Raw genomic sequence first — 20,135 nt, 5'->3', positions numbered from 1 at the left:
AACAAAGACCCAACGCAGCCAAAAATGAATAAATAAATAAATTTTAAAAATAAAATAAAATAAAAAGATCCCACCAACTGATACTCCCACCAAGAGAATGTAAGAGGGCTGGTTTCCCCATACTCACCCAACTCTGGGTGAGCCTTTCAATTTTTGTTGCCTATCTGAAAGGCGGCATAAAGAGTTTTCTTCAACTTACCTTAGAAAGGCTGTAAATTAAGAGGCAGCTGTAATTCTGTAGTTACTCCTTGATGGTTGTGGAGAAGAGATGTAATCATCTCTTTGAAGACGCCCCTCCCCTCTGTCACCTCTGATTTGTAAGGTGACAGTTGTCCCTTCCCCATGGAAAGTAAGCCCAGAGGACAGAGTTTTGCAAATATCTGGCCACTGTTTCCACCTCTCCTGCCCACAGTCAGCCAAGCACTAGGCAACCCTTGGTGAGAGCAGATGGTCAGCATAGGCATGTCCTGACAGGTAATCCCACCCCTGCATCCCACCCCTCTGCAACTAATGGGGGGCCCCCCACCTGCTCTGTCTGTTCCTAGCCTCATGGCTGATCTTTCCTGGACATTTGATCTAGAGATTTTTCCATAGGAAGAAGAGCAAGAGGCCAGGGTACCGTGGAGAGGAGGCCAGATAATAGTCATGAGAAACATTTGTGAGTCTTCCTGGAGGAGGCATGCTTAGACACTGTGGTTTGAAAACCTTGTGGGTTTCTCAGAAGGTGGGTCTGAGGGCTACTGGTCATGATCAAGGAAAGACTGTTGGAGCCTTGTCCCAGATGCTGTTGACTTGGGCACTCTTTCTGCAACTTCCAGACATCATCAGGAAGGGGACTAGAAATAATCATCTATGCATCAAATGGTGCATCTGGAAGGGACCTTGACACTATCAGTTCCTGTGTTTTGTTTTATATTTTACTTTTTTAAATGAAAAATTTCAAACTTATAGAAAAATAGAATAATGTAATGAACACTCACACACCCACCACCTGAAATTAACAAGTATTAATGACTGCTGTTTGCTGTATGTAATTTTATGCTATATACTTTACAGGAAATTACAGATAATTATGACTTTCTACCCTTAAATACATCTCTAAACATTAAGTTCCTATAATTTAAATTTAAAAAAACTTTTTTTGGGGGTTTGGGCCATGCTGCACAGCTTGCGGGATCTTAGTTCCCCCACCAGGGATCAAATCTGGGTGGGCCCACGGCAGTGGACTGCCAGGGAATTCCCAAGTTCTTGTGATTTTAAAAGCTCTTCTTTCTTAAAGCAGCAGAACCATTTTATTAAATGAAATATTCTGTGCATGTCCAACAGATGGAGTTGTGCTTGAGATATATCCAAGTGGAGATTTCAAGTAGGCAGTTGACCGTGTGTGTCTGGAGCTCTGGACAGAAGTAGGAAGTGGAGATATGGGTTTGGGATGTGTTTAAAGCCATAGGACTAAATGAGGTCAGTAAGAGAGTGAGTGGAGAGAGAAGGAGGAGAGGAGGCCCCAGGCACTCTAGCATTGGAGAGAAGCCAGCAGAGGAGGCCAAGAGAGTGGCCTGTGGAGTGAGAGAAGCAGGACGAAGAGTGTCTCTGGGGCCAAAAGAAGAAAGTGTTTCAAGAAAGAGGGAGTGGTCAGCTGTGCCTGCTGTTGAGAGACTGAGTAAGCTGAGGGCAGAGAACTGACCATTAAATTTAGTACAGATGGGGAACCAAGGCCCAGAAAAGGGTAAAGTGGGAACTAGAAGCACCCATCTAACATATAGACCTCACAGATTACAGATGAGGAAACTGAGGACCACAGAAGGAGGGTGACTTGCCTGAGATCACACAGTGAGTTAAATGGCAGAGCTGGGACTAGAGCCCAGGCCCCTTGGTGCTCCCAAGGGTGGACTTGACCTACCTAACACCAGCCTTCTCCCTCAGGCCTCAAGCTGGATCCTCAGGCCTCAGTTTCTTGCTGGTAATTCCTTTGCAGAGGATTACCAAATACCCATTGCTGCTGCAGAAAATTCTGGAGAACACACTCCCTGATGCCAGTGCCTACCCTGTCCTTCAGAGGGCTACCTCTGCCCTCCAGGACGTGGTCACCAACATCAATGAGTACAAGAGGCGCAAAGAAGTGGGTAAGGACTGGGGGCATTTAGGCGATACATGAGTGAGAATGCTTCTAGTTACAAAAAACTCATCTCAAACTGGCTTCACCAGTAAAGGGAATATAGTAGCTCATGTAACCCACAAGTCCAGAAGTAATGTGGGCTTTAAGTAGGGTTTGATCAGGGTGCTGGCATCATTTCCCTGCAATTCTCTTGTCTCTGGCCTTTACTATGTGTCACCTTCCTTTTCAGGCTGGCCTCCCTCATAATAGTAAAGGGCTATTGCTGTCCTAATACTCACATCTGCACACCACATTCTCCAGGATAAGATGGGCCCTTTCTCCCCTTAGCTGTAAAAACTAAATTGGAGTTTCACTCTGATAGGACTCATTTGAGTCATATGCTCACCCTGAACCAGTTGCCATGGTTAGGGGAATGCCATGAACTGATTGGCTTCAGCCTGGGTTATGTGCCCTTCTTTGAACCTATCACTGTGGCAGGGGATGGGGGGATTATGTGAATTGGCTTATAACAGTCAGCACCCACCCCTTGAACTAAAGTGGAATCAATCTTATCTAAACAACATGTCTGCTATACTAAGCAGAAATGAATACTGGGGAGGCAAAGAGCTGTGTATTTATCAGGGGTGAGGGTAAGAGGAGAAAGTGGGGAGGTTGCTGCCTCTGAAGTTGTTAAAACAGAAAGGTCTGGAAAGTGAAGCAGTGTCCCAAGTAGATGAAAAGCTCAGTTGCACAACTCAGACCGTATAGTAATGATAATTTAGCTAATGTGTACGAAAGGCTAACTGTGACATGTTTTTTTCACTCATTATCTTGTTTGATCCTTATGATAGCCCTGAGGTTGGCAATGTTAGCCCCATTTCACAGTTGGGTAAAATGAGAACTTAAGTCATTTGCTCCAGACCTATCATCTGATGTGATCTCCTAGCAATCCTGTGAGGTGGCTAGCCTCATTTACAGATGAGGAAACTGAGGCCTAAGAAGTCAAGCAGGCAGGAAGCTCTTCAGTCAGGGTGCTCACCTCAGAGTGAGGGCTCTGAGCCCTGCGCTTTTCCTCTGAGATTCACCATTCTAATGGGTGTGACTCTGACATTTGAGAAGAGGGCCCAAGAAATGCCTTGCCAGGTATGTCAGGGGCTCTTGCTTTCCCGGGTCAGCTCTGGTTCCTGTGCCCTCCTTCTCTTCTGTTGGTGCAGCCTCCAAGTACACCAAGGTGGAGCATCTGAGCCTCCGGGAGCGACTGGCCCGCATCAATATGCACACCCTTTCCAAGAAGACCACCCGGCTGGGCCAGCTGCTGAAGCAGGAGGCGGGGCTCGTACCCAAGGTGAGCACTGACAGGAGGAAGGGTGGTATCCCAGCCATCCCAAGGGGCAAGACTGTGCAGTGCGGGGTCTTAGACTCCTTTCGGAGATGAGGAAACTGAGGCTGAGGGAGTGAACTTCCAGCATGCGTAGCCAGGACGAGGCAGAGTAGGTGCCGCCACTTGATTCTGCAGAGCCAGGGTGGGGCTTTCTCCTCTGCATCTTGTTCTGCTCTTTCTCTGGGGTCTCTTGATACAGATAGGAGATGTCTGGGTCTTGGCAAGGAACCAGCCTTGAATAGGTACTAGTAGCAGCTCAGGTGGATTGAGTACTTACTCTGAACCAGGCATTAATGGATCCACTCAATGAAGTAAGTTCATACTATTCCCATATTGCAGATGAGGAAACAGGCTCAAAGAGAGTAAAACACTTGTCTAAGTTCACACAACCAGGAAGCAAGTGAACCAGGACTCACGGGCTCTTGTGTCTGATTCCATTGTCTGAATACAGAACCACCAAGCTGTACTTACTGCCTCTAACTGTCCCACTCAGTTTTGGGGCTGGAGGAACTGGCTCTGAGGGGTGGGTCTGTGGAAAGGTGGTCCCTGGTAAGGACTTGGGAAATGGGTGTACACTGGCCCCATGTGGATGTTCTCGGCCCTCATAAGCATAACTTTACTCTCAGACAGAAGACAAGGAATTTGATGACTTAGAAGAGAGTTTCCACTGGGTGTCGCTGTGTGTGACTGAGCTGAAGAACAATGTGGCTGCGTACCTGGATAATTTGGAGGTGAGGATCCTGTGGTTAATAGTGGGTAGGGTGGGGCGGGGCTGGGATCCCTGGGCAGGAGTCATGCAGGGCCCATTGAACAAGCTGACAAAGACACCAACTTCAGGAACCAAATGGAAGAGGGCATACAGTTGCTGGCTGGAGGCCAGAAGAGGGGCCGTTCGCAAGCACTCCTCAGCCCACAGGTCATCTGACTGGGGCACCTTCTGAGTTCATTGAGTTCTCAGTGGGGCCGTGTTCTCACTGGGTAGGGTCAGAATTCACTGGAATCAGAGCCCTCTGGAGGGAGAGCAGGGGTGACAAACACAGGTGCTCAAAGGGACCAGGCAGGTAATATTGTTGACTGAAGTGTGCAGGTGTATAAGGCCTATTGTCTATTTATGAGACTTTTTTGGTAGAGTTCAGTATGTAGTAATAGTTGGAGTGTGAATGACCAAATAAATGCATGAATGGATAAAATGAAAGGGGTGAGGTATTCCTTGGCTCACAGGAGTTGTTACTGTGCGGGAATGTGGACCCAGTGCTGCCAGTTCTTCTGATTTTAAGGAAGAAGAAAACTGGAAATTCAGACCTTTAGGTGAAATCTCACCATGTGTTCATGTGAGCAGCTAATTAACTAAGAATTTAAATGTTATGTGGGCCCAAGAAAATATATTTCTGCAAACCACATTCAGCCCACAGGGACACTAGTTTGCATTCCCATCCAGCACATCACTTTCCTTTCACCAAAATTCCCCCTTCATTCTTGTCATGGATGCTGACTCATTCCATCCACTCTGCCCCTTTTGCATGGTTTTGTTCTCAATCACGTCCATTTGCACAAACCAGCTCAGTCAGACGATAACAGACTCTTTGGATAATAGGATTTGGGGTGGCATTATTGAAAGTATGTAGAAGGAGGGAGGTTGTAGTTCTACGTTCCTCACTGTGGGGCACGTTCCCTGCTTGTTCCTGCTCCATCTTGGGCCCCCCAGAGGAAAGATCTGGACAGCACAGTGAGGCAGAAGAGGAAGGCCCTCAGAGAAAGAATGGAGGGGCCCTGAAAGAGAGAAACCAGAGGCCCATGAGAGACACATCTGGCTTTGCAGAGTAGAACAGATATTTGGAAGCTTTAAGGCTGTATTTCCGTAAATGCAGGACTTACACGACGGATACAGTGTTGACATGGAATCCCACAGTGAGAAAATGACTCTCTTTTAATCCTCAGAGTCCAGGAAAAGCCTCTTTTTCTGACATGTCTTAAATAAACAGGCAGAACAAGTCTCCGGCTGGAAACCTTCATCAGGCCATCACGCCCAGACAGAACTTAATAGCACTGTTTTTATAGCAGTTATTCTTACATGCTTATTTATGGCAATTATTACTGGCTTTCCCTTTATGGGAGTATCATAAGGTGGTTTTTTTTTTTTGGCCGTGCCATGCGGCTTGCAGGATCTTAGTTTCCCGACCAGGGATTGAACCCAGGCCCTTGGCAGTGAAAGCATGAAGTCCTAACCACTGAACCACCAGGTAATTCCCCATAAGGTGGTTTTTTTTAATGCATTGATTTAAATAGGGATGCTAGGTTGATTTAAGGAAAACTATTTTTTTTGAATTTTATTTTATTTTTTTATACAGCAGGTTCTTATTAGTTATCTATTTTATACATATTAGCGTATACATGTCAATCCCAATCTCCCAATTCATCACACCACCACCCCCACCACTTTCCCCCCTTGGTGTCCATACGTTTGTTCTCTACATCTGTGTCTCTGTTTCTGCCCTGCAAACTGGTTCATCTGTACCATTTTTCTAGGTTCCACATATATGTTAATATACGATATTTGTTTTTCTCTTTCTGACTTACTTCACTCTGTATGACAGTCTCTGGATCCATCCACGTCTCTACAAATGACCCAATTTCGTTTAAGGAAAAATATTAATAGAACTCGAGGAACATGGACATGGCAAAAAAAATCACAAAGGAGATATGTAAATGTGTGAAGTTGAGGCAGCACTGAATAGGGAGAAAGATGTTGGCTCAGTCTAAGGAGGAACTTTCTAATCACCTAAGTTGTGCAAGGATAGAATAGGCTGTGTGCAGACACAGGGAGGGTGTGCAGACAGCCTGGGCACTTCTTCCGGTCTGTGGTGGAGGGGGATTCAGGTGTGAGATGGTGACGACGGGACATAATTGGCTCTCTCATTTCATCCCATCTAGGCTTTCCTCCGCTTCCGGCCCCAGGAATACGATCTGGACATCCCTGGGGGGCCTGTGGTGCAGTACTGTTACCTGGCAAGAGACCTGCAGCTCCAGACCTTCCCTGAGTTTGTGAGCGGAACTTCTCCTTTCTTTTTTTAGGCAGGTGGCAGAGCCTATAAGAATAATATTTAGAAGCCAGGCCTTTTCCACGACTGTCACATCCATAACAGTCCTGGGTAGTCAGCAGGGCAGAGATTATTATTAGTGCATTTTCCTGATGAAAATAGCCCCAGCTAGTGTTTACTGACCCTTGTTATCTGCCAAGCACTGTGCTAAACTCTACATTCTTTCCCTCATTTAGTCCTCACAACACAGCTTACAGGGTAGATACTATTAATAGCTCCATTCTGCAGATGAGAGCTTGAGGCTCAGAGAGGGTGACCTCCAAGGTTATTCAGATGGCCAATGGCAAGGATCTGTGCCCCAAGAACTATGCTTTTGACCACCATTCCATACAAAATTTTTCAGCATCTGTGCACAGTAACCGTATTAAGAAATGACATATATATTGAATACTTATTCTGTGCTAGGCACTCTGCTTGTTACATACATTGTCCCTATTTTTCAGATGGGCACATTGAGGCCCAGAAAGGTTGGATGTCGTGCTAGAGGTCACAGCTGGTCAGTGAGGGTGGGACTGGAGCCCAGTCCTGCCACATCCAAAGCCCCTTCTCCCTGTGCCCCGCCCTCTGCCACCTCCTTCCTCAACTCCCAAGTTCACCTCTCCCCACAGAAGCAGCGGCTGGAAGCCCTGGTGTGGCAGCCATTGTGCAGCCTGGCCAAAGCCTTGGCCGGCCCTCAGAATCTGATCAAGAAGCGTCTGGACAAACTACTGGACTTTGAGAGGGTGGAAGAGAAGCTGTTGGAGGTGGGCAGCATGACCTATGAGGAAGAGGCGGCCCGGCACATGTACGAGGCACTCAACTCCCTGCTAGTGGCTGAGCTCCCACAGTTTAAGCAGCTGGCCGTGCGGTGGCTGGGCCAGATCCTGTGCACATTTGTGACCCTCCAGAGGGACCTTGCAAAGCAAGTGCTGCAGAGAGCAGAGGGCAGTTTGGCCCAGGTAAGGCCTCTGGGACTGGGGTGTGCCTGGGGTATAGCCAGGCAGGGCCTGGTCGCCCCTTCAGCCAGCTGTTTGCAGGGGCTGGTCTGGGCCTTCCAACAGGTGCTTAGGAGGAGGTTGTGGGGACCTTCTGGATCTCTCTTATGCCTGTTCTCCCTCCATTAATAGAGTCAGATCATGAAAGCAAGAGTGGAACTGGGACTCCAGGCCACTCTCAGGCTCTGGGACTCAGAAGCACAGGAGACTCTGCTGGGAAAATACAGGCCTTGGGGCCACTCCCTGGAGTGTATTAGAAGTAGGTAACAGATGGGACTTCCCTGATGGTGCAGTCGTTAAGAATCTGCCTGCTAATGCAGGGGACACGGGTTCAAGCCCTGGTCCGGGAGGATACCACATGCCGCGGAGCAACTAAGCCCGTGTGCCACAACTACTGAGCCTGCGCTCTAGAGCCTGTGAGCCACAACTGCTGAGCCCACGTGCCACAACTACTGAAGCCTGTGCGCTTGGAGCCCGTGCTCCACAACAAGAGAAGCCACCACAATGAGAAGCCTGCACACTGCAGCGAAGAGTAGCCCCCGCTCGTCTCAACTAGAGAAAGCCTGTGCACAGCAACGGAGACCAAATGCAGCCAAAACAAAACAAAACAAAAAGAAGTAGGTAACAGAGAAGACAGGGTCCTTTCTACACAGTCAGGAGTAAATGTCTCAAGCTGTGCTCCTGCCACTGTTACTACTTCTAGCAGCTGCCTCCTTGTAAGCCCTTATGGTACATCTGTTTGGAACACTTTCCATATATTGTTTCACTTAATCCTCACAATAACCCTACAGAATAGATATTATTATTATTCTCGTTTCAAAAGGAAGCCAGGGCACAGAGGTTAAGCAGCTTGCCCAAAGGCACACAGCTAATAGCTCAGTTTGAATCCTGGCAGTTCAACTTCAGAGCCTGGGCTCTGAACCATAGCGCCTGACAGCCTGTAAAAGGAGCTGTCTGCTGAAAGCATAAACAGGTCACAAAGAGGTTTAGACAAATCTCCAAGTGCAAACTTTGATTTTAGAATTGTGAAGATTGGGTTGGTATAGGAAAGAAATCTCTCTCTGATATCAACATCAGAGCTTAATGGCCTGTGGATCTAAGCTCTGGAGAAATTTCGGTACTGCTCATACCGCATGCTGTCTCCTGTGCTTCATGTGCCCCAGCTCAGCTTTCCCCATCCAATCTGTTGCATAAAAATTCCTCTAAAATTTGCCACCCACCCCCATCACTACCTTTACAGCCCATAGTCCCCCTCTGTATCTGCAGCCTCCACTTCCAGTGCACCACTTCTGAGTGTGACCACGGTCCCTTTGCACAGACTCCTTCTTCAGCCTGGAATGTCCCTCCCTGTTGCCCCCATGCCTTTCGCAGTGCCTGGCCTATGGTGGGGCTTGCCCAAATATGTGACAAATGAATGAATCTCTCCATGAAGCTCTCAGAATCCCCCTCCTCCAGGTGGGAGAACCCACCTTCCCATCCTCTGTACCCCAGCAGCCCTTAGGATGTGCTTCTGCTAAGCACTTATCAGAGCCTGCCTACTGCTGGCCTGATGGATGAAGCCGGTTCCCCTCATTGAGCTTTTCTTCTTTTTGGCCCTCACAGCATTTAGTACAGAGTTCTGTCTCAGACACTCTTTTTGAATTAAGCCTGAACCATCTGCAAAAAGAAGCATTGCTCTTTCCTGAAGGCAGAGGGTAAATTTGATTAGATGATCTTTTCATTCTTCTCTCACCCTCTAGTTTTCTGTCCAGGGGAAGTCAACTTCATAAGAGCAGAAAGAGGGCATTTCTTTTTTTCTTTTTTCTTTCTTTTGGGGGATGGGGTGGGGCTGCGCCGTGTAGCATGCGGGGTCTTAGTTCCCCGACCAGGGATCGAACCCGTGCCCCCTGCATTGGGAGCACTGAGTCTTAAACTCTGGACCGCTGGGGAAGTCCCAGAAAGAGGACATTTCTTGATTGATCCTGTAATACAGAATCTTAGGGCCTGTCAATGATTGATGCCAGCTTCCTGTGTGTGTTGTATGGCCCATTCACCTGGACAGTCCTGTGGAGCCTGGGAAAGGCCCACATGGTAGAACCTCAATCTGTCTTCATCCTGGGGGTAGGGGAAAGGCTCTGAGCTAGAATGAAGCGTGGTGATTTTGGTGACCAGCAGAGAGGACATGTCTCTGTTAGCTGTGGGGCCCTGGTCACTCCTAGGCTGTCTGATGAGAATGCAGGAGATGACCAACAGGGCCAAGGTCCCGGGATGCACCATCATTCAGAGCTCCTCGGGTTCCAAACCAGCTCAGGCATAAAGACCTGTATAACTGGGAGGCCAAGGAGGGGATCAAGCCTCGGGCCCAGCTGCAGTCAGTGTTGCCTAGCTGCAGTCAGTGTTGTCGAAGCTCTGACTTTCACTCCCGTCTCCTGGCTGTTTCCCTCTCTGGGTTGGTTTTATTGTCAAGCAGGCCTTTTCTGCAACGTTGGAGAGAGTGGCTCCCAACAGCTCTAAGCGTTTACATTTACATCTCAGAATCTAAGAGTCACCCTCTCATTCTCAGCCTTCATGTACTAAATCTGATGGGAGTGGGAGTTAGGGATTGACATGTACACACTGCTATATTTAAAAATAGATAACCAACAAGGACCTACTGTAAAAAATAAAATGAAAATGAAAAAGTAAAAAATAAATTAAAAAATTAAAAAAAAATCTGATGGGTGGTTTCCAATTGGCCTTGCTCTGCTCCACTATCTACTCCCTGACCGATCACAGTGCTTAGGAAAAGGGATGCCATGATGGCCAGTCCTGTGGTCAGGCACCAGGAGGGGCAATACCGCTGGACCCCCAGAGAAGGACGCTTCCTTAAAGGAAGGTGGGGCAGTAGCCAGGCCAAAACAACAGCTGACCAAGACATAAAGGGCCATCCTAACACATCTAGGGCTGGGGTGTGGCTGTCAGGGTCTCCCTGTCCCCTGTCTCCCAAGGAGGGCTCTGATGACAGTGTCTGTCCCCACCTAGCTTCCCCACCACCACCTCTCTGATCCAGCCTTCAGGAAGCTGGTGGAGGATGCACTGGGCCAGACCAGTCATCAGCTTCACTCCTTTCAAGAGAACTTTGAGAAAGTGCTGCCACCTCCCACCACACAAGTAAGTGTCCCTCCTTCCCCTGCAAAGACTATCCAGTCCTTCACCTGCCAGTGGAGTGAGGTCAATCCCCTATTTTCTTTCCCTTTTCTTGTCCCAGTGTTCCTCCCCCTCTCCTTTCTCTGTGAGCTGGGGGTGGGGGTCGGGTGGGAATCTCATACACACACACACACACACACACACACACACACACACACACGCTCTTCATGGGCAGTAAGCATAAGAGTGCACACACACACACACGCACGCGCGCGCGCTCTTCATGGCCAGTAAGCATAAGAGCACGCGTGTGCCCGCGCGCACACACACACACGCACACACACATGCTCTTCATGACCAGTAAGCATAAGAGCGCACGTGTGCACACACACACAGTGCACACACATACGCTCCTCATGGCCAGTAAGCATAAGAGCGCGTACACACACACACACACACACACACACATACGCTCTTCATGGCCAGTGAGCATAAGAGTGCATGCGCGCGCGTGCGCGCACACACACGCGCGCGCGCACACACACACACACGCACACACACACACACACGCACGCACACACACACACACACACACACACACACTGTTCATGGCCAGTAAGCATAAGAGCAGGTCAGGAAGAGGAAAACGCAAACATTTTACTCTTAGGTGAAATTAGACATCATAATGGCTAAGTGGCATTTACAGCCTGAAACTTGGAGCTTCAAATTTTTCTCAAAATTTACCGTTTCCTCACCACCTTCTCATGGAACCTGCTTCAAATACTAGCATTCAAGATGAATTAAAAAATTTGAATAAGAAGTCATTTAAAATTTCTTTTTGCTGTGGAATTTTTAATTGCAAAGGACAGTATCTCAGCTGCATTGTGGTTTACAAAACTTTGGCCAGCCAAAGTCTTTTTTTTGGTAAAGCATTTTTCTCTAAAATATAACAAAAGGGTATCTTGCAGTCCACTTGAAGAATTCTTCAAGAATATATAAAATATTGTGTAGTTACTTTTAGTATATTTGAAAAGTAACTGAAGTAGCTGAAGGGAGCACGGGCTCCCAGAGCATCATGAAACCTGGTTTGAGAAAACAAACTGTATTTAGTCACATGTGAGATGTGAAGTGAAGGGTCAGGAGACAGCTCCAAGATTCCCCAGAAGGGAGAAGGGGCCCCAGAGACACAGGGGGGCAGTAAAGGAGCCCAGCAGAGCTGGACAGATACAGGCGGCCTTTGCACCTGGCCAGAGCACAGAGGACATCAAAGACCATCAGAGGTGTATGTGCACTTCAAGTGGGGCTGACTCCTCCTGGGGCCACAGCTATCCCCGCTTCCTCGCCCACCCTGAGATGCCCCAGCAGAGGACTCATCAGGGCTGCCGCATGGGCTCTGCAGCTTGGGGAGAGGAAGGGTGCAGAAAATCAAGAAGAGAGCAGCCACTCAGATGAGTAATGGAAACTTCTATCTTTTTCTACTTAAGACAAAATAACATTTTTCTTATTGGAAAAGCAATCCATGCTGATTGCAGAAAAAAAAAAAAAAGAAGATACAGAAAAAATAAATGGGAACATCATAGTCCTAGTGTGTTGGTAGGAAGAGAGGAGACCCCCCCCCAGCCCCACCCTCCCCGCCTTCTCTCACCCACCCCTGCAACATACACACACCCTCCTATAAATTCTTGACTTATTTGGCTACGCGTACAGAACCCAGAGGAGTGAGGTGGCCACCCAGGACAGGAGAGTCCCAGTGAGATCTTTACAGGCCTCCCGGTCCCTCCAGGGAGCACTGCTGTTCTCTGCACAGGTAGGGGCAGAGACTTGAGAAAGAAGGCAAACGTTTGCTACTCCATACTCCTGTTAACACCACCATTCTGAAAAAGAGCTACCCTGTCTCTACACTTCCATTTGAGGGCCTGTTTAGAAACCTGGAGTTCTCCTGGTTCTTGATCCTGATTCAGGAACCTATTGGAGGTAGGGGTAATGGCAGAGTCCATGCCCAAATGTCCCTGAAGGGCACCTCTGCCTACCTGCCTACACCCAGCACCTCTCCACCTGGAAATAATCATATAGACTATGATGAATATATATCTATTCATATATATCTAGCGAGAGAGAATATATAATAAATCTATATCCAACATTTTAAATTTCTTCTTTGTTTTACAAAAAGGGGACAATCGCCTGAGTCCCTTCTTGTTGATACTTTTGCTGGAAACAGTGAATGAAAAAACAAAGGCAGTGCCAGGAGATTTTTAGATGCTCTGAAAATGCACTGAATCATTCTCTTCAACTAGATGGCAATTTCCATCGGGGAAAAACTGTTTCTGCTATGCCATTCACAAGGCTTACCATGCCTTGTACATGGTAGGGGGCTCAATAAATACTTGTGGACTCAAAATGCATGGAATAAAAAACCACATTTTCTTTGTTCACACATGTGTCTACATATGGTGGCCCTGTGCTAGCTGTTTAAGATGCCAGGCGAGTAAGGCCTGGTGCCCACATGAAGCTCATAGTTTTGCTCATTGGGGTTAAAAGACATGTGTAAGGCATTTTCCTGTGGGACAGCTTAGCTTGATGCTATGGGCAGAATTGAGGCCCCAGTCCTGGAGTTCTGTAATGGATAGACTCAGAAACTGCCTTAGGAGTTTAGAAAACCCAAGAAGTTTAGACCAGAGAAGGATTTTAGAAGTTAAGTTAGAAGTTTCTTCTGAAATGCCTTTGGATACTAAGAGCATGTGTTTCTCATCTGATCCAGCCATCTATTAGTGAGGAGACGGTTGCCCCGACTGGGATGGACCGATGGGCAGCAGAGGTGGGCTTGGCCCAGGACTCCTAGCTGTCAGAACGTGGGCCAACATTGGCGCCAGCTTTAACACTCCAGCTCCAACACCTGTGCCTGTCTCTGTCCTTTCTCTCCCAGCCACTCCTTCCAGGGGCTGAACACCAGGTGCAGGCTCTCCTGAGCAGGTATGGCCCAGGAAAGCTGTACCAGGTGACAAGCAACATCAGCGGGTCTGGGACTCTGGACCTGACTTTGCCTCGGGGCCACGTCGTAGCCCTCCTTCAGGACAAGGACACCAAAGGCAACAGCAGCCGATGGCTGGTGGACACTGGAGGTATGTGGGACTTCATGGGCACTTCCCCGCCCTTTGGGAAAACTGTCCAACAGGAGCCAGTGGGGAGACATAGGCACTCTTGTGGGCAGGGGTCCAAATCCAGGATGGGAATGAACATAGGTGAACATGGAGGGCATGGGGTACAGCTGGCTTAGTGTGGTGCATGATATGCCAAAAAGAGAAATTCACTCTTACATTACAATATCCATTATCAAGCACCTACTGTGTGCTGGGTGCTGTGTAAGGAAGACAAAGATCTGCCTTGGGGACCTCACAGATCATTTGTGTAGACAGAGTTGTGTGGAGAGAACTGAGCATCACTTTGAAGGAATGGAGAAGGGATGGAGATACGCAGAGAAGTGACGTTTAGATCCTGACTGTGTAGACAGAAGTCTGACATCCAGAACAAGGGAGGTGTTATCCTGTTCCCTCTGCGCTGGTCATGACCCTGGTGTGCTGCTCAGATGTAGGGGCCCCAGGAGGGAGCAGCGCAGGAGGCAAGGAGCACCATGAACCCAGGAGGAGAAGGCCCACCAGAGTGTCTTCCACAGAGGGGCATGTGACCCACAAGATGAGGGTTACACAGGATTATTGGGAGAGGATCTGCCGACAGTTTTTCCCCCTTCAGACATTTTATTTTAATTCAGTATTTTAATGTGTATTAGAAAAAATATAACTAGTACAGAAACCCATGATTTTATTCATTATTATATAGTACAACATTAAGTTTTAAAAAGTGAGTTTATTAAAAAAAATTAAGATGGTACAAATCTGGCAAGAATCATGAAAGGGTAAAATCCTAACTCAAGTTGAAAAACAGCTGAATGGGGATTAAAACAAGGTCCTTGGGGTCAAGAGGACCGGGTTTGGGCCCCAACTCTGCACTGTACTAACTGCATGACCCCGGAGGAGTTATGGAGCCTCTCTGAGCTCGGTTGGCTCAGCCATACAATGGAGATAACAATATGGACCTCAAGAGTTGATGGAAAGACTAGGTGATCAGATGCTGGTTCTGGCACCAAGCAAGCTCTCTGGAGGTGATGGCCATTCACAGTGACAGCGACCAGAGCACCACTGGAGTAGCTGTTACACGAGAAAGAATTGGGGGCACTTGGAGAAGAGAAAGGGAATTTCTGCCTCCTGGGAAAGGCAGTCCTGCGGTGAGGAAGTGGCCTTGCTTGGAAAGGAGACCAGTGGTGCCAGCACCAGGAAAATAGTCTTCATACCAGTCCGAGGAAGAACTGTTTTTTTTTTTCCGAGGAAGAACTTTTTATCTCTGCCAGAGCTGTTCCAAATGGAGTGGGCTGCCTCCGTGGGGAATGAGCTCGCTGTCACTGGGATGAACAAGCAGAAGCTAGAAAGAGTGAGTGCAGGGTGCGGGGTGGGGGGCAGTTTGTGAGGTTCCGCGATAACCTTTTGAGGTCCATTTTAGTGTGAAGAAGCTGTATTGGAGATATTCACATCTGTGAATGGTGGTGACTTCCTCTACCTCTGAAAGGGATGGGCAGTGTGATCCACAGCCAGATAACGTTCTGTGTGTCCTGCAGGACATCGAGGGTACGTGCCAGCTGGGAAACTGGAGCTGTACCACGTGGTCCCCCGTGAGGAGGAGCTCAGAGGGCAGGCGAGGCCTCACAGGGACTCCCAACGTCAGACACCAGAGCCCACCTTGGCCTCTGTCCCTTCTGTCCCAGCAGTGACCCAGGTGAGCCTGGAAGAGGGCGGGTGGGTTCACATCCCCATGGCCATCTGGAGTGGGGCTTTGATTTTCCTCCTGTCCAGAGGGACTACCACCCTGTGAGGCCAGGGCCTCGGTCAGTGGCCACACCAGTGTCCTGGCCAGGGTGGGACCTGGAGAAAGGAGCCTCTTGTCCTTGCCACATCAAGAGCAGGGAGTTAGTCCCTCGCTCCCCATTAGCAGAGCACGTGGGATTATTTCGTTCATTCGTTTGTTCATGCATTTGTTCATTTATTCAGTATTCACCAGGCACTGTGCTAAATAAGAGATGCAGTGATGAGCAGAAGTCAACCTTGGCCCTTGCCTTCCTCAAATTTATAATCTGGGAGGTGGGGAAAACAGCAATTAATAAAATAATCATATAAATAATCACAGTTCTATTAGTGCTAAGTGCCAGAGCCTTAGGTGTGGGAGAGGTTCAGGGAAGGTCTTTCTGAGAAGAATCACGCTTTTGCTCAGATTTGAAGGGTGGTTAGGAAGTAATTGGATAAAGGGTTGTGGATGGGAAGAGCTTCCCAGAAAGCATGCCCAGCGAATGCAAAGGCCCAGCGTCGGGGAGGACAGGGTGAGTGAGGAACTGAGTGGAGCCAGTGGGGCTGGGACGGTGAGAGCGGTGGGCTGGAGAGGTGGGTGGGGCTAGCCAGCTGGGCCTGTGGCCTTGGTGAGGGTGTTGGCTTTCCCTTAAAAGCCATGGGAGGAGGGCTTCCCTGGTGGCGCAGTGGTTGAGAGTCCGCCTGCCGATGCAGGGGACACGGGTTCGTGCCCACATGCCACGGAGCGGCTAGGCCCGTGAGCCATGGCCGCTGAGCCTGCGCTCCGGAGCCTGTGCTCCGCAACGGGAGAGGCCACAACAGGGAGAGGCCCGCGTACCGGAAAAAAAAAAAAAAAGCCATGGGAAACTTGTACATGCATGTTCGTTGCAGCGTTATTCATAACAGCCCCAAAGTGGAAACAACCCATGTCCATCAACTGATGAAGGAATAAACAAAATGTGGCACATCCACACAATCAAATATTATTCAGCCACAAGAAAGAATGAAGTGCCGACACATGCTACCACATGTAGCTCGGTAGAGAAGGCCATGTAATGTATGATTCTCTATACGAAATGTCCTGGATAGACAATTGCATAGAGACAGAAAGTAGATCAGTGGTTGGCAGAGGCTGGGGGCAGGGGGAATGGGAAGTGACTGCTAAGTGGTCTAGGGTCTCTTTTTGAGATGATGAAGATGTTCTGGAATTAGATAATGGTGATGGTGGCATAACCTTGCGAACATGTTAAAAACTACTTTATTGTACACTTTGAAAGGGTGAATGTATGCATGTGAATTAGATCTCAAAACAAAAAGTGTTGGGAAGGCTTTTCGGGGCAGAAGCTTAGTGGGGTCGCTGTGAGGGCTGATTGAGGTAGTTAGCTGGCTGGCATATGTGAGCCTCAGTAAATGGAGGCTGCACTCACAGTTATAAAGGAGGAGCTTCACAGGTGATGGATGAACAACAGAAAGGACCCAGGCTGAGGGGTGGGAGCCCAGAGGCTTGCAGTGAAGAGCCAGGGGATGCCGCAGGCCAGGGTGGCTGAGGGAGCCTGGAGTGGGCTGCAGGAGGGCTGCATAGAAGCCTGCGGAAGCTGTGATGTACAGCTGTGGCACATGCTGGGAGGGCTCTCAGGCCAGTGCCGGGAGCCTTAGCTAGAAGTGGTACACCAGGGCTGCCTCCTGTTGGACATACCCACCCATCAGCAAAGAACCCACAGGGATCCCACCAGAGAGCCTCGCCACCCAACTCAATCCCAGTGGCCGCCAGTGTGAGTAGTGTCCCGGAACACCCGCCCAGGGGCTCATGTGGTGAGCTCAGCTGTCCATCTGCCCAGACACAGCAGCCGCTTCCTCTTTGGTCGTGGGGCTGCTCAATGGGACTCACGTGGGGTCATCCCAGTTCCCCCTTGCCCCTGATTGTTCCTGAGCCTTGGCACACAGTAATAAAAGTCATGGTAAAAATAGCGAAAGCAGCCTGCATTTGTTGAGCCCTTACTATGTACCAGGCACAGGCATCCATTCATTAAATTCCCACAATTAGCTGGAGGGAAGGATATCATTACTTCCATTTCACAGATGATGAGAATGAGGCCCAGGGAGGTGAAATATCAGCCTAACAAATGCCCTCTCCTCCAATTTTTTTTTTTTGCCTTTCAACAAAGTCACCTAACCTCCTTCCTGTCTCTGCTCCAAGCTGGGAAACTGGCCTGGGCAGATGACACCCTTTGATCTGAGGAGGGTTGTGGGGAAGGGATGCTGCATCCCCTGCTCGGTGAGATGGCAGCAGTGGACTGAGAGCACCCCTTCTGAGGTCAGACAGGCCAGCTTCACTCTGTGATTTTGAATAAGTTCCTTGACTTCTCTGAGTCTCAATTTCCTTATCTGAAAAATGGGGCAAACAGAATTAGAGAATTGTGAAAATCAAAACCAGGCAAAGAGCCTGCCACATAGTAGCTATTAGTGGGAGTAGCGGAAGTAGCTGATGGCTTTGGACAAAGGATGTATTTGGGAGGCAATGACTGCTCAGCGATGGGGACTGAGTCGGGTGGGAGGGAAGAGGATAAACAGCTTCTCTAGGTCAGGTTTGTCTGTCCTCCCACCCTGACCATTTCTGTGTCGCTCCCCGTGTGTTTCAGGTGGTGGCAGTGTACCCCTTTGTGGCCAGAAGCAGCCATGAAGTGAGTCTGCAGGCAGGCCAGCAGGTGACTGTCCTGGAGGCCCAGGACAAGAAGGGGAACCCAGAATGGAGCCTTGTGGAAGTGAACGGACAGAGGGGCTATGTGCCTTCCAGCTTCCTGGCCAGGGCCCCAGGTCCAGCTCTGTGGGGCTGGAGTCTGCCCTCTTAGGGTGCCCTCCTTGGAGCCCATGTTCCAAGAGGCTTAGAGGCTGTGACCCTGGGAGGGAAAAGAAGCAAAGAGAAGGTGGGGGTGGATGGGGAAATCAGGCCAGGGTGGGGTGAAGGGCACCCAGAAGGCAGCCAGAAGAGGTAGGTGGGCCTTGCAGAGTGCCTGGCGTGGATGAACATGAAAGGCTCCAACCAGGACGGCTCATTATGTCTTCATGAAGAGGGCGTTCCAACCTGAGTCACAACACCTGGGATGGCAGGTCACAGCTGATTGGCCAGGACTTGCTTATGGCCAATCTTACCTGTGCTCCGTCTGGTCCTGCCCATGGGAGTGGGTCCCCCAGGTGAGCTTTACCTGTGCGCTGTGTGGTTGCATGGAGGCACACTGGAGAGTCCAGAACCGCCTGACCTAGAAGTTCACTTCCTTCCTGTGGTATAAAGAGATACAACAGCCGACCAGTCAGCTTTTATTTCTCCACGCTGGGAGCTGAGTTATCTTGGGCAATGAACCCCTGGGAGCCCTCTCTAGCAGGGGAATGAGGGCTTGTCGGGGCAGTGGAGAGGTTCCCAGGAGACTTTTGGCTGGGCCAGGGAGTAGGTGTGAGCAAGTCATGATTCTGGAATGTGTTAAGGCAAATGCAGAGGCTGCTCCAGGGAAGAGGGGATTTTTGAGGGTGTGTTAGGTGGGGTGTGTGAGGCTGTTAGCAGCAGTTGTACACTGCTGCTGTGTTCTCTGGATTAGGAGACAGAGGGGTATGCAAGTCATAGAGGAAACTATGTTAAGCAGGTAACTAAAGGCCTGGTGGGTGGGTAATGACTTGGTTTCCTGTTTCTGGAAGAAGGGGAGCCAGTGGAACCCCCAGTGGTTTCAGGAGGCTGCTGAGGGCTTGGAGGCAACAGTGGAGGTGATGTCAGTTGGCTGTGGCCCCTCAGACATAGGACACAACCTCAGTTTTCCCATCTATAAAGACCTAACTCATAGGCTTGTGGTGAGAATGACATGATGCTAAGGATGTGGAAGCTCCTTGCAAGTCATGAAGTGTGATATAAATGTAAATTGCAGGATGTCTAGGAAGTGGTCTCAGGATGGCCCCAGCCATCGGCTGGCCGCTCGCCATGCCCATGGCCATGATGGACATTATTAATCACTGCGGCATCCTTTCCCAGAAACCCAGGATCCCTCCCAACGCTGCAATCTAGGTAACCAAACTCTTGAACTTGGTGAGATCAAACTTACTGTCATCCCTTTCTAGAACTTAGAAATTGAAGCCCCTCAAAACAGTTCCTGTTCAAGGAAGACTGACCGCTGGGGCGAATTTGGGTGCAGCCGCTATTGGATCATCATCTCTAGGTTGTAACTTGGGGCTCACATAAATTCCAAGATTCACAGGAGAGGGAAAAGGTGATCCATTGTAACTTTTAAAACAAATCACAGATCGTTTAAAAATATATTACAGAGAGGGCAGAGTCAAGATGGTGTACTAGGAGGACGCGGAATTCGCGTCTCCTCACAACTAGGGCACCTACCGGGCACCAGTGGGCGACCACGGACATCTAAGGGGATGGGAGGAACCTACAGTGACCGGGTAGGACGTGGGGCATGGGGGGAGTGAAGGGGGAGGAGAAGTGGAGGCTGGAGGGGACTGGCGCCCCTGAGGGGCAGCTGGGGGAGGGGAAGGGATCCCATGCCCAAAGAGGGAAATTGGGGAACCATTGGGAGGGCAGAGGATCAAAAGGGAGCA

General features: G+C 49.2%; 1 protein-coding gene across 13 annotated transcripts in view; it reads left to right on the top strand.

The window, feature by feature from the left end:
• ARHGEF37 (Rho guanine nucleotide exchange factor 37) overlaps positions 1–20,135 on the top strand; it is a 108,563-nt gene that overhangs the window by 55,509 nt on the left and 32,919 nt on the right. For 6 of the 13 annotated variants that reach the window (XM_027081613.1, XM_027081615.1, XM_027081614.1 and 3 more), the window contains 9 exons: positions 1,924–2,123; positions 3,310–3,440; positions 4,103–4,207; positions 6,408–6,518; positions 7,018–7,512; positions 10,549–10,677; positions 13,580–13,775; positions 15,323–15,480; positions 18,185–18,849. In XM_027081613.1, the coding sequence (XP_026937414.1) occupies positions 1,924–2,123; positions 3,310–3,440; positions 4,103–4,207; positions 6,408–6,518; positions 7,018–7,512; positions 10,549–10,677; positions 13,580–13,775; positions 15,323–15,480; positions 18,185–18,394 (1,735 nt within the window). In that variant the 3' untranslated portion in view covers positions 18,395–18,849. Of the gene's footprint in view, positions 1–1,923; positions 2,124–3,309; positions 3,441–4,102; positions 4,208–6,407; positions 6,519–7,017; positions 7,513–7,680; positions 7,917–10,548; positions 10,678–13,579; positions 13,776–15,207; positions 15,481–18,184; positions 18,850–20,135 lie in introns of those variants that run through there. The other 7 variants (XR_003427737.1, XM_027081620.1, XM_027081618.1 and 4 more) reach the window with 7 other exon arrangements.

This window comes from Aethalodelphis obliquidens, unplaced genomic scaffold (assembly GCF_003676395.1).
Source record: "Aethalodelphis obliquidens isolate GAN/ISIS:26980383/991018 unplaced genomic scaffold, ASM367639v1 scaffold45, whole genome shotgun sequence".
In the NCBI taxonomy this organism is placed as follows: domain Eukaryota; kingdom Metazoa; phylum Chordata; class Mammalia; order Artiodactyla; family Delphinidae; genus Aethalodelphis; species Aethalodelphis obliquidens.
The sequence above is the reverse complement of the archived record's forward strand: the minus strand, read 5'-3'. Positions and strand labels throughout refer to the sequence as shown.